At 43.4% G+C, this 13,305-nt stretch overlaps 1 protein-coding gene across 1 annotated transcript in view; it reads right to left on the bottom strand.

Annotated features, from left to right (window-relative positions):
* The window catches only part of PDZRN3 (PDZ domain containing ring finger 3), a 135,333-nt gene extending 122,621 nt beyond the window's left edge, over nt 1-12,712 (bottom strand). The window contains exons 1-3 of the mRNA XM_062008193.1: nt 11,996-12,712; nt 5,940-6,026; nt 4,685-4,792 (exon numbers count right to left, since the gene is read on the bottom strand). Coding sequence (XP_061864177.1) covers nt 4,685-4,792; nt 5,940-6,026; nt 11,996-12,712 — 912 coding nt within the window. The remainder of the gene's footprint in view (nt 1-4,684; nt 4,793-5,939; nt 6,027-11,995) is intronic.
* Nucleotides 12,713-13,305: the final 593 nt, after the last annotated feature.

Below are 13,305 nucleotides of genomic sequence, written 5' to 3' on the forward strand. Positions count from 1 at the left end.
TTCAGCCTGGAGACTCAGTCTTGTGGAAAAACTAGACCCCATCACGCACCAGCAGACCACATGAAATGTTGCTTCATTTATTCATCCACTCAATTTAAAGCTCTCCTTGCCTCAACAGCAGATCTTAGCACGTATGTGTGACTGACAGGAAAAGGTATGCCACATGCCTGCTAGAGCATCCTTTCTTGCTCTTCTTGCTTGGCTGATGCATTTTCTCTGTGCTGATTTGACTTTTCAGAGGCAATGTTGTTAACACAGCTACCAAACTAATTTTACTGAAAGCCACTTAGCCACCTCAGGTAAGCCAGACATGGCTCTGCCCAAACAGCACATTTACTGCAGGGTAAACAGGGAACCTACATCAAACTGCAAACTTTGTTTGAACATATACAGTAGAAGATTTGCTAAAAAGTTTCATTGTTCTTATGTGTAATCAGTGAAGAAATCCACATAATAGAAAAGCAGCCTATAATTTGTAGCAAATGAGTGTGCTTTGGGGAAAATCAATCAAAAGCACTAAGACGTGTTCTCAGCTCCTAAACCAATGATCCTTCCTGTGAGCAGCGTGAAACACCAGGCAAGTCCCAGGTGGTATAAATCCTCAAGGTTTCTGTGGAGCTGTGACAGTTCACACAACCTCAACAGTACCTTAATTGTGCATAAAACTTTTTAAGGTGCTAAGCAGTCAGCATTTCTAAAGCTTCCTTCTTTCTAAGCTGTCCCAAAGCTAAACAAATAAGTCTGCTAGTTAGTGAGAAGAGAATGCCATATTTAATTTATAATCTTTCAGAGCTGATGTGCTTAAAAATAAAAACTATGACAATCTAATTTTGTCTTAAGAAATGCCAAGCAGCTGTGTAGAGGAGGCATTCATGGCTGAGCCTTGAACCAACTTCTGTTAAGAGAGGAAATTAGGACCATTTTGTTACCCTGACAAAAATGAAATCTATGAGAACAGTCATTCCTTTGCATAAACATCAATAGTTTCAGCATGTTTTTAACAGGGCAATTTGCTATGGAACATCTTAACAATAACTCAGTAAATCACACGTACTGCATTAAATCAGCTGCTTGCTTTGAACATACAGAACTGCATGAAAAACATGTTGTCACACCAGAGAGAAAATCTCCTAGTATTGTTACATCCTCACTTCTGAAGTAATTGTGAAAGATCTGAAAACAGATATAGTTAAGAAGCATTGGTTTACATAGAACAGTTACAAACAGGCCAAGACCCAAGTCTTCAACCCTTATCTGACAACAGCCTCTGTTATTTCCCTGTGTATTTCACATTACCTGTGTGCAAAATAAGGATAATATTATTAAACAGAGAGGGGAAATTATTAGCAGTTAATAGCCATAAGATGATCTTCATAGTCCTAAGTAAGCACTAAATATCAGATTCTAAATCTAAATATCATAAGATTCTCTAAAACAAAATACAAGGGAAAAAAGATATTTCTCTGCATTTGTTACATGGTTCTTTGAAGACTGAGTAGCACAGACCATGCAACATGTAGCTCACAATGGCATTAGTTATGATAATGATATACAGAGGGCCAAAACATTACAGGAAATCTCAGACAGTTCTTAAGCCTGATTAGCTTCTTTGCATTTAACCATCTAAAAGACATAGAGCAGGAAATCCTAATCAAAATTAAGCATGGAAATGCACATAAAAATTATCACTGACAAAATTCAAGCTTTATCTCTGTATCAGTTTATCAAGAGATAGAACTTGCAAGCAAATATCAATACAACAATGCATTTGTTATCAGGTATGAACAGTACTGTGCATGTGACTGGATTTTACACTACCTAATACCTGCTCAGGAATTAGAAATGTTGTGATAGCTCTGAAAATGACAAATGGCACTCTTATGTGTTCCAGAATGCATCCATTGGAAGGTCCAAGGCAAAGGAACATTTTCCAAAAGGAAATAAAATTATTTATGTTCTACTTTATTGTAGATTCTCTGTGATGGATGCTGGAGTTAATTCTGGAGATGTTGTGCTCAGCAGCTTATATTGCAATACGAGTTCTTTGTGAAAGAGTCTATTTAAAGTCATGCTGGTGACCCATAAAATCTTATTATTGAATTAACAAGTCAAAGAAGTTCTAGATCGCTAAGTTCAGTTCTAGATAGTTAAGTTAGCATCTTTCATGCTTTAGAAAGAGATGTGACTCACTAGGATGCTCTGCTGTCTATGCCAAGCTCCATCTGAGTCATCCAGTTGTGTCCTGCCAGTTACAGCTACATCTGTAAATGGTTTCTCAGTCAAACTGCCAAACTGAAACTTTGGCAGTGTGAAGGTGATTAAGAAAGCACCTCTAGAAGGACACTGTTACTGGACATCACCTAATTTACATCTTGATAATTTACTGGATATTTCAGTTCTCCAAGGTAACTGGATATTAGTATGACAGACCTCACATGTGCTTTGATACAGGGTGTATCCCCTTTTTTTCCTTAACCCAAACTGGGGTTAGAGATAGCACATTAAAAAGAAATGGCATAGAATTAAACTGATGTAAACTACATGTATTTTGAATGCTCTGTATTAGAGTCCTCAAGTTTAGTTCTGTGAACTAGAGGCCTGTAGAGGCTGAGGTGCATTAAACTAATTAATTTTATCTTGAAAAAAATCCAGTTAGCACACATGGAGGCTAATCCACAATGGGAATCAGACCCCATTAGCTAGACACTGTTCAGAGACCCGCTTCAATGGGATGCTCCTAATCCAACCTGAGATGCTGATGTGGAGGCACACAGACTCAACTATTGGGAACAATGTGCTAAAAGTTACCAGCATTTTGTATGTATTTAGATAAGAGTGAATATGAGTTTGTGGTCAGCACAAGAGTTGTCGATGTATGTCAACCCATAGGCTCTTGCTACTCTTGGTGTGTTATAAATACAACAAACCTCTCTGGTGGCTTTATTCTGGGGCTTTCCTCAGAATGTGAAAATGTAACTTGAACTGTGGAAAAGGCCCTGCACAAACACAGCTCACATAAGCAAGACTCCATTCAGGGAGTAGACACAGCCAAGAAAGACAGCAGGAAATCTCACCCAGCCTGTTTTCCTCTGTGTTCTTGTCAGGTTCTTAGTGTGTGTCCAGTTTAATGGTATTTAGTTGCTCAGCCTGGCCCGTGCTAACATTGCCAAATGCTAAACTTGTGAAGAAATGGAGCAGTAAGAAGGGGGTAAAAAAAGTGAAAAAAAGAAAAAAAAGCAGAAAGGAGAGCAGAAGCTTCAGAGCCTATGGAGGCTGGCTGGCTGTGTCTCCTCTGTGCCATGACAGAGGGTGAGTTCCACAGGTAAATGCTGTGTAACCGTAGTCACAGGCAAGTTCCAGCCCTCGCACTCACAGGGACTGAACCCAGCTCATAGAGACCAGGACATTTCCTAACTTTGGGGTATTTCATTTTCCAAAGTTTTGGCTTTCATACAGTTGTTTGGTTTATGTGGCTATGCACTACTTCAGAAACGGATGTCAGCTTTTCAAATATGCTTTGGGGAAACACAGGCTAATGGGAAAACTTTCAGTTCAAACAAAACTGCATAGTTCTCACTAAATTGTCCAGACCTTTTTGCAATTATGTTACATCATATATATAGTTTAAGCAACTCTGGATCATTTCACAGCTCAGCTTCTTATCTTTTTATAGTTCTGCTACTGTGGCTCCATTCCCTCCCATATGAAGGAAATTAATTAATATTTGCTATCCTTACTGAATTGTGAATACAATTTACCATAACAGTACAGAAAATAGCAAATACACATTGTCTCCTGCCAACAGAAAATCCTTAACAGCTGTTTATTGCTCATTTGCAAAACATAAGAGCAATGGAATTCCATTACTTAGAGAAACTGGCTGTCCCATGATATCCTTGGCAACAAACACTGCACTTATCTTTTTGAACAATAGGCTCTCAAAGTTTCTGATCCTACAAAAATAAGACATTGAAGAAGACTTTTTCTTAACTGTAAAATGCTAAACAATGGGAACTGACTCACAATCAGCTGCGTTTTGTTTCATGAAAACTAACCTTTTGCTCTCTTTCCTGCCCCCAAAAAGAAATTTGCTCACTGCAAATTGCGAGAAACATTCCAAGCAACCACCTCTGTCACAGGAAGGACTTTTTATTGAGGTCAAGACTTCAGCAAAATGAGAAGAAATTCAGACTGCAATCTGAGTAATGTAAGCACTTACAAGAAACATAAAGGGAGTTACTTAGAGAGGGTTACAATAAACCATACAGAAATTGCAGAGCCCTTTTTTTCCCCCTAATTGTTCAAAACTTGCTCTTAAATGCTAAGGAGAATTAAATCATGGTTTACACCACAGGTATTTCACATATGGTTTCAACTAAATAACTTACAAGTTTCCAATAGCTTTAAAAAGAAATATCAGAGCATACCAGAGAGATGCTAGCTCCTCAGAAAGTCAGGACACGCACATACCATCCATAATCTGCTTTCTATATTTAGGTAAGAACTATACCTAGAGCCATGAAGGTCAGCACTGAATCAAGTCAAGCGTATTTTAACAGACATGTCTTCTTGGCACTGTTTACCATGGTACATTTCTCCTAAACCCACACTAAACACCATGTCATTTGAAGACCCGAGATGGAATTCTCACTATTAAAAGAGACTGGATAGTGTATTCACATACCTCAATAATCCTGTCATGAATCTGCAGCCCTCCTTCCTTAGCAGCAGGCCCCGTGTCAACTATTTTGGATACAAAAATCCCTTCGCTAGATGAACCATCTTGATTGTCCTTTAAGGATGAGAAGAGGAATATGTTATTGAGCTTGAACTAACTACTTTGCCCTCATCTAAAACTTGTCCAAGTCACAACATTGCATGTCATTTGAAAGAAAAATTCTTATTGATCTTTTCATATGGAATTACTTTGTGGTAATTAATTACTTTGTGCTAATGAGAACACTTGATACTCCCACTTAGAAAGATTAAAATACTAGGAATGGACTCCCATTAGGTACATTAGATGCATGATAAGAATTTTCCTCTGACTTAGGCCAGCTTAGTAGTAACTGTTATTTCAGTTATTCTTAATGTAAAACCCAGTGAGGCAGCAGCCTGCTTACAGATCAAACACAAGACAACAGTGCCTTTTTCTTTAATTGCACAGCTCTTCCTCTGGGGGCTTAAAAACAACCCATACCTAACAAGGTATTTTCCCATTCCTGTGTATTGTGACACCAGCTTCTTCCAGTGCAGAACGTCTAAGAAAATTGAAAAACTCTATAAAAAAACCCCAACTTTCAAGCCAATTTACTAGGAATAAATCGTGATTAATGTCAGATTTCCAAGCGGCCAAGAAGTAGTTCTGAATACTTTCTAAATTACTAGGACAAGGTATAATCCACTCCTTGATCTAATTAAAGTCATATGCAGCAGCTCCAGCCAACAAGCATCCAGAAAAAATACATTAGTGAGTGTATGGTGCAGGAAACATCTGCTGAAACCATAGAATTCAAAAGTAGGTTGTTTAAGTTACATCCCTTCACCTGCACAGAGGGCTGCTTAATCTCTGCTGGAAAGGAGAGTAAATAACATTTTCTTAATGAACTGTTAAAGGGCCTAAAGCTGTGGGCCCTGAACCCATGCAACATCTCCAAAGCAGTATGGTCTGAGAAAGGGATATCATGGGTTTCACCATTTTGGGAGTGATGCTGCACCAATATGAGCGTTGCTAACCGTGACTACATGCAAGAATAAACATGCTGTGAGAGAAAAGACAGCGTACTTAATAGACATGCAATACAAATCTGAGCGTAAGATTTGCTCTGAAAGAATCCCAAGAGAACCAAATGCTTGTCAGCAGCATTTTTTCCTCTAAGTGTTGACCTACATGCTTTTCCCAACTGGAAAGGGCAAACATATTTTAACAATTAACATACCACGCATGGTCGGCCACCAATAATATTAAATCCAAGAGAGCCCGAGTCACGGTGAAGGACGAGAGTCAGCGCTTTAGTTTCTTCACCCTACAAAGAACAGATAAACATATTCAAAACATTTGTGTGCATTGTTAAGTGGGATAGATAATACTTTCACCCAGGTTTGCTGTGTTGATTTCTTTTTTCCCTCCCCCATGCAGTTTAGAGGAAAACGTTCAGAACAAAACGTTGCAGGAGCAAAGTCGGCAGCTGGCAGCCTCAGTGCTGCAGCCACCCCAGGGTTCTCCAGCAGTGCTTCTCTGCAAAACCCACCCTCTAAGATTTATGCCTATTTTTTATTGAGATCTACAGTGAGACACTTAACAGCAACAGAAGATGTTTATATGTAATACTGGTTCCTGCAACTACTTGACCTATTCGTATGTGATGTGTTATGTAAAATACTCCCTGTTTCCAGTAGGCAAACTCTTGACTTTTCCAAGGCATGAGGGTGACTATCTCAGGACTGTGTTTTTATGTTGCTTCTCTCTACTGATAGCTACGATACATTGTTTTACAATGTATCAAATGTGAAGTGTTACACAACAGACATTCTCCTGGTGAGTTTCAGAAAACAGCATTAAACAGAACTGCTACAAATCTTGCAAGAGGCCTGGGATGCCACTTGCTATTCACAGCCCCTGCCAGGGGTAACTTTTTCTTTGGAACTTTAACATTGGCAAAACAGAAACCTTCCATCGTTCAAAATCATTATGCTAATTCCCTAAAATATGAAATTCTACAGTGAACAACTCTCTAATTTGACAAAAAACATGCAAGAAAGACTGGATGGACCTGAAGTATTTGGGGGACTGAGTAAACATGTTCTGTTACCCCGTTCTGTTACCCCAGCTTGTCCCTAACTACAAACTCATATAAAATGTCCTTTAGGACACAGTGATGCTGTTTAGGTCTATTAGCTTTCATTAGGACAAATATAAGTGCATTGACTGTTAGACACAACTACATCCTCGCTATATACTAACTTCAGTCTCAATCAAGTGCCTGTTATTTACAGCACAACACTACACACATATATGACAATAGATCAGAATAGGATCTGTATGTTGTGCATCTGTAGATGTATAGGAACCTTGCCACCTCCAAGATCTTTCCATTTGTCTTATCCAAAGGGTGAAAAAGTTAAGAACACAAAAAAGTTTTAGGAAGTTATCTTACAAGTCTGGTTTTCATAACCAATTAATGACAAAAATTACAACAGTTACACTGTAATTTGATGCAGATGGTTTTAGTTTGAGCGTTTTTCTTTTAACATGTCAATTTGAAGTTGTCAATCAAATATTAATGTCTATTAAACTCATAAAAAATGTCAAAGTAATCCTGGATTACTGAATTACTCCTACAGATTTGGGGATGATAATGAAGCCCCATTGCCTGCCAGTATAAACTGGCAGGGCTCCACTGACTGCACACTTGGAACTCCACTGCAAGGGAGCTGCACCAACATCCTCCACCTGAAAATTAGGGTTACAATTTTCACGTCAGTTTCCCATCATTATCTTTCCTGCAGGTCAAACAATAAATAGATTTGGATCTGATAACTCTGATTGATTTTATCAGAATTTGCCTATACTCAGCATCAGTGAGAATCAGGTAAACAGAAGACTTTGATTTGAAGTCTGCTTTCAAGACTCACGATTCAGGACTTTTTCAAGTCCTGAATAAGGATATGCTAGCACCACTGTTTACTTCCCCCATTATGCCTTTATAAGAAGGTAAATCACTTGGAAGAATCAAGGTACAATTATAATATTGCATTCAAGACACTTTCAGTAATTAAAGCTGAATGTTTTCATTAAAGCCTCCTTTTGTGGCTATTATTTGATGCTTTTATATCTGCAGAAGTATTAAAGCACGTGGGCTTGAATGAGTCACAAGTTTTGCTGGGAAAAAAACCCAACCTAATGCAGCTTTTTGTAGGCCCTCCTGAAAAAAGGCAATGGGGGTTCTAAAGAAACTTTTCAGGCTGTTCTGATGGATTTATACACCGTCTCCATCTTCTCCACAGCAGCAGAGTCGTGTTACAGAGCACAACCCCCATGCCACTGCAGAGCACTGATCCCACCATCTGCACAGAGCTGCCCCGGCACCAGGGAGGCAGCAGTGTGGTTGCTTTAACACTTGGTTCCTTCTGCAGATTCACATCTCAGGTCTTAACAATTTCTTTAACTAGCTCCTTCACCTCATAAGGAAGCCACGACTCAAATTATTTTTGCAGGGCCCTACCTTTCTTTTCCCTTCTAACATGGCTCGTGTTGCAGCAAAACAATCATTAAACAGTGAGGTAACTGTGGAAATGCAGTGGCCACCATCCAGCCCTGCCCCGTCATCTGGTTCAGCAGCAGACCTGATGGTTACTGGCATGTTGTATTCCCACAGCTGAACAGAACTCTTAAACATAATTCTTGAAATTACTGTACTTCCTAGCTGAGTAACGTGGAGATAATAAGACTGCTTTTCCCTTTAGATATTTGAACACTGAAGATGGTGATTTCTCTGGCTAAGAAGGTCTGACATCCTTACAAGAGGTGCCTCAGATCCTTGTTTCCTGGCAAAAGTGCTGCCAGGACCAGCCTGTTGGATCCCACTTGGGGATAGTCTGAGAAAAAAAAAAGTCATCATCTTGTTTTAAAAGGACTTCATTTTGCTTTTATAGAATGAAAACTTGCATTACCACCTTCACAACAGATTAAACCAGAAGTGCTAAACACCAGATCATTGGTTTCTGTGTGTCTGACACGTTTACTGAAAGTTCATTCCTACCTTCAGTAGCCAAGACAGCAGAAGGGCTTCCACCCTGGGGGGCAGCCAGCACCACAAACTGCTGCTGATTCTCCCCTACCCATTTCTTCCCAAAGGACTTTGACGGCTGTGTACATAAAGGAACGACCAGATCAGCTTATCAATAGGTGTGAACAGTGGTATGTTTCAGCAAGGATTAAGCATTGTTTGAATAGTATGAGGTTTTTCTTGATTATTTAGGCTTTGATGTTTCAGGATTGACACATCTGATCAAAGGAACGACTAATTTTGAGTAAGACACACCACCTTTCCCTACCACTCCCTCCTGTAGCTCACAGACAATAAGCGTCTCCTCTTCCCACCAAGGAATAGTCACTCTGAAAAAACCTTCAAATCTGTCTTTTGGAGTAAGCATAGATCAGACACTCAGTACATACACAGTAAACCAAAAATGCTTCCTCAGTGGCAAGGAATACACATGGAAAACACAACTGGAATTACTTAAGGGACATCAGTCTTTTTAAGGGACTTAAATTGTGAGGTATTTACAGATGAGTGTGTGTATAATATATATATTTTATGTATGTCTTCTGTCAATAAAGTTATGGCAGTGTCATAAAACTCACTTCAGAGACACAGGAAAGCTATGTGATTCATTCAGTAGCACAAAGGAATTCTGTGCTAAGGCAAACCCAGAAATGGGTCTCCAATGCTGTAGAGAGTTTGCCCCAACCAAAAAATCACGAATTTGGGTCTTTCGTGAATTGGCCTTATGTCCCTCAACATTGCATTTCCCTTTTAACTAAGCATTTAAACACAACTATTTGTGGCCATAGCTTCTGTTTTGACTTGAGGATGTGTCATCTGATTTATTCTAGATTGGTTCTACATCTGCAGCAACAAGCAACCATCAGGCAAGGAAGTTGGAATATCGTTGAATCATAATGGTTAGAAAAGACTTTTAATATCGAGTCTTTTTCTTCACCTATGCGGGAGCCAGAACATCCTACAGTAAGTTTTGCAATCACCACATCTAACTCACGAACCCCATTTGTTAGCACTGGGCCTACTTGTATTTTAACATAGCCTGAACAATTACATCTTACAACAACAGATATTAAATATGAATAATGATCATCATTAAATAATGATAGGAGAGGTGTTACATGCTTTGAAAATGCAGTTGCTTCTGAAATTGAAATGTTATTCCACATTATCACACATATAACCCACGTGTTAGGGACTTCACCCTTTGGACAGGTATGTACACCCTGTGGAGTGTCACAGTCTGCATCACACAGCCTCTGAGAAAATAACCCAAAACTAAAAACTTGGAAGCATGCCACAGCCCCAAACTAGTAAAGCATCCCCTGCACTAGGTGATTACCATAGGTCTTTTAAAAAAACTCTAGTGCACAAAGATGCAAGTTTCCTGATTGTACTTCTCTGGGAGCTGGGCAGACTAAAGCTGTTAGTATTGGAAAGCTGCCCAAAATGCTGTGAAAGACATGTAATTGATTGACCGCTAGACCACAAGTCTGTGGTGACATGACACCTTCCAGCTTTCTTCAGATGAGGCACTGCTTCAGAAAACCATACAACAGCCTTTTGTAACGCAGCTGAAAACCAGCACAGTCGGCTTGGCCAGCTGCATCCATAAGTTTGATAAAAAGTATTGCTGGAAAGCTATGTACCATGCACATTTACCACTACCTGAAGTTGCACCTTTCGTGCTAATAGCAGCTCACCAGCTTTACAGGGCTAAGTAAGGCAAAAATCAATGTTATCCAAGAAATGAAGGAGGAGCAGTGTGAGAATAAAGGTGTGCTGTTAGGGTCTGATCAGAGACCAGGAGGCAGAGACTCAGCAAGATGATTCCCAACAGCGGGACCTCACCAAGCGCTTTGCTATCACCACCAATGCGAGAGGGAGCAGAGGCAGCTGCGTGCGAGGCTGTGGGAGCAAAAACCTCTGCAGCATGCCATGGCAAAGTACAGGGGGCTGGAGGAAAAGGAGGAGACAGAATTCTCCTGATTCTTGACATGAATGTGAACCCCTGATTTATTTTAATAGCTCCACTAAGATTTTAGCGAGCACCACACCCAATATAGCCAGAAGTTAAAACACTACATGTAGCATGAAAATACTCTTTCTGTTTTGAGTTAGTGAAACATGTTGGGTTGTTTTGCCCTGGGTTTCTAAAAAGAAAGAACAAAACAAAACAAAACCAAAAGAAAAGACTAACCTGAAGTTTTGTTTCATTTACACAGCTTTTAGAGCCTCAACATTACCAAAGGTGTGAATACAGATGTTTGACAGTTTTGAACAGTTTAATACTGCTGTGTCTGTGGTAGCACATTCCAGGTCACGGGGAGGACTTTGAATGTCTCCATTTAAAAGATAATTGGCTTCTAGGGCTTCTCTCACTGGGGAGCCTCATTTCAATTAAAACTTGGGGATTGCTGTAGCTCTGGCTTTTCATTCTGGTCATTTTATAAATGGTCAGAGGGTCTGAAGTCAAGTTAATTTTTCTCCTCCTAAATTGAGCTTTTAAAGAGCCCCGTGTGACTCTGGAAACAAAATGCAAGTACCTAGCAGATGCCTTGTATTTGGACAGAGATGTTACAAAGATGATCGCTTCAGATCATGAAATAGCTGGCAAGGTGTCAAAGTTGTGTAATAGTTAATCCTAAAGGCTGCAATTTGTAGGAACCCATATCCTGGGATGCTAGGTGAGCTAAAGGTCTGGAAAGCATTGGGTCACAACAGCCTCTTCCAATTCACTCTGCTTTGTGTTACTCCTGGGAGTCGATTGCTGGTGCTTTAATATCATTTCCAGCCCTGGAAATTCCAGTTTTGCTGTTTAGAGGCTTCTTCGGGGAGAGAACCAAGGAAAAAAAAAAGCAATACCATGGCCTTGGTATTTTGATGTGTGAGTTGCCATATGGAGTCCAGACACCAATCATGATCCCATTAGAAAATACATATATACGGAAACCGGTACATTACGGCTAATTGAAAGCCAAAGCTCAGGTTTTTCAAAGGACTCTGAGGCCGGACTGACTCCTCGGGACAACTCCCGCTCCCAGCCAGCGGCCACCCCCCTCGGGCACTTGGTGTCTGTCCCAGCTCACCGTGGGTCCCCCCCCTTCCGCGGAGTGGCTCGGCCGCCCCTCCGAGCCCTTCCCGCTGCTGAGGACCTCCGGAGCAGGGCAGCGTCCCCCGAGCGGGCTCGCCGCCGGGCCCCCCCTTACCTTGCCGGGGGAGGCGGCGCGGGCGCGGGCCAGGGCGTCGAGGCGGGCGCTGTACTGCGTGAAGCGCTTCTGGTATCGCAGCGCCGTCACCTGCAGCTCCAGCTGCGCCGCCGCCAGTCGCGACAGCAGCGACTGCTCCCGCTTGCCGGCGCGCAGCGCCTCCTTCTTCAGCGCCTTCTCCAGCGCCGTCGCCCGCGCCTGCAGCGCGGCACCGTGGGCGCGCAGGGCGCGCAGGCAGCCGTGTCCGCCGGCCCGGCGCTCGCCGTGCGTGAGCATCAAGCCGCAGCCCTGCTCGCAGAGCCCGGCGGGCCGAGCCTCGCAGCGCTCCCGCATGTGCGCCTCCACGTCGCGGAGGTTGAGGACCTGGCGGCAGCCGCGGTTGCGGCACTTGGCCGGGGAGAAGTCGCAGGTCTCGGTGTGCTCGCCCAGGTGTTGCAGCGGCACCACCGCCTCGCAGCCCCGCGCGTGGTTGTCGCACTTGATGTCCAGCTTGAGGATGAGGCTCTTCAGCGGCAGGACGTGGTTGAGCTCCTTGGTGGAGATGCGCTGGCAGTTCACGGGGCAGCTGCCCTGCTGCACCACCCAGGGCAGCACGCAACCGGCGCAGAAGACGTGGCCGCAGGGGGTGGTCAGCGGGTCCTCCAGAACTTTGTTGCACAGATTGCATTTAAAGTCGGGATCTACGTCCCCGTTGAAGCGATCCAGCTCGAACCCCATCCTCCTTCTTCTACGCCCAAAAACAAGCGGGGAAAAAAAAAAAAAAAAAGCCCAAAACCCAGAAAACTCAAAGTAACCGAAGTGCGGAGACGGGACGGGACGAGGCAAAAAATCAATAAGTATCGACCAGCTACTCCCGCGAGCCGACGAGCTGCAGCAGCCAGCCCGGCCCGCAGCGACGCCAGGAAGCCGCCGCTCCGTCCCCGCCGCTGCCGGGGAGCGCCCGCCCCGGCCCCGCCGGCCCCAGCCGCAGCTCTCCCGCGCCGCCGGCCGCGCTCCTCAGCGCCGCCTGCGCACAGCGCCGCCGTGCGCCCCGCCCCGGCCCCGCCCCGCCGGGGCGCCCCGGGAGTCCCCCCGCGGGCCCGGACAAGGGTGCCTTTGTTTCGGGGAGAGGAGGTCGGGGCGGGAGGGAAGGGTGGAGGGGACAGGCTGTAGCCCGGTCCCCGTGCGGTGGCAGGTAACCGGCATCCCGGGGATGGGGCGCGGCGGACGAGCCGTGCCTGCGGGGCGATGGCTGCGGAGGGCAGAGCGCCCCCGCCAGGGCGGGCGCCTCGAGCCCCAGGGACGGGCCGAAAGAGGCTGGAAGCTGTGTG

Source organism: Colius striatus, chromosome 15, assembly GCF_028858725.1.
Source record: "Colius striatus isolate bColStr4 chromosome 15, bColStr4.1.hap1, whole genome shotgun sequence".
Classification (NCBI taxonomy): domain Eukaryota; kingdom Metazoa; phylum Chordata; class Aves; order Coliiformes; family Coliidae; genus Colius; species Colius striatus.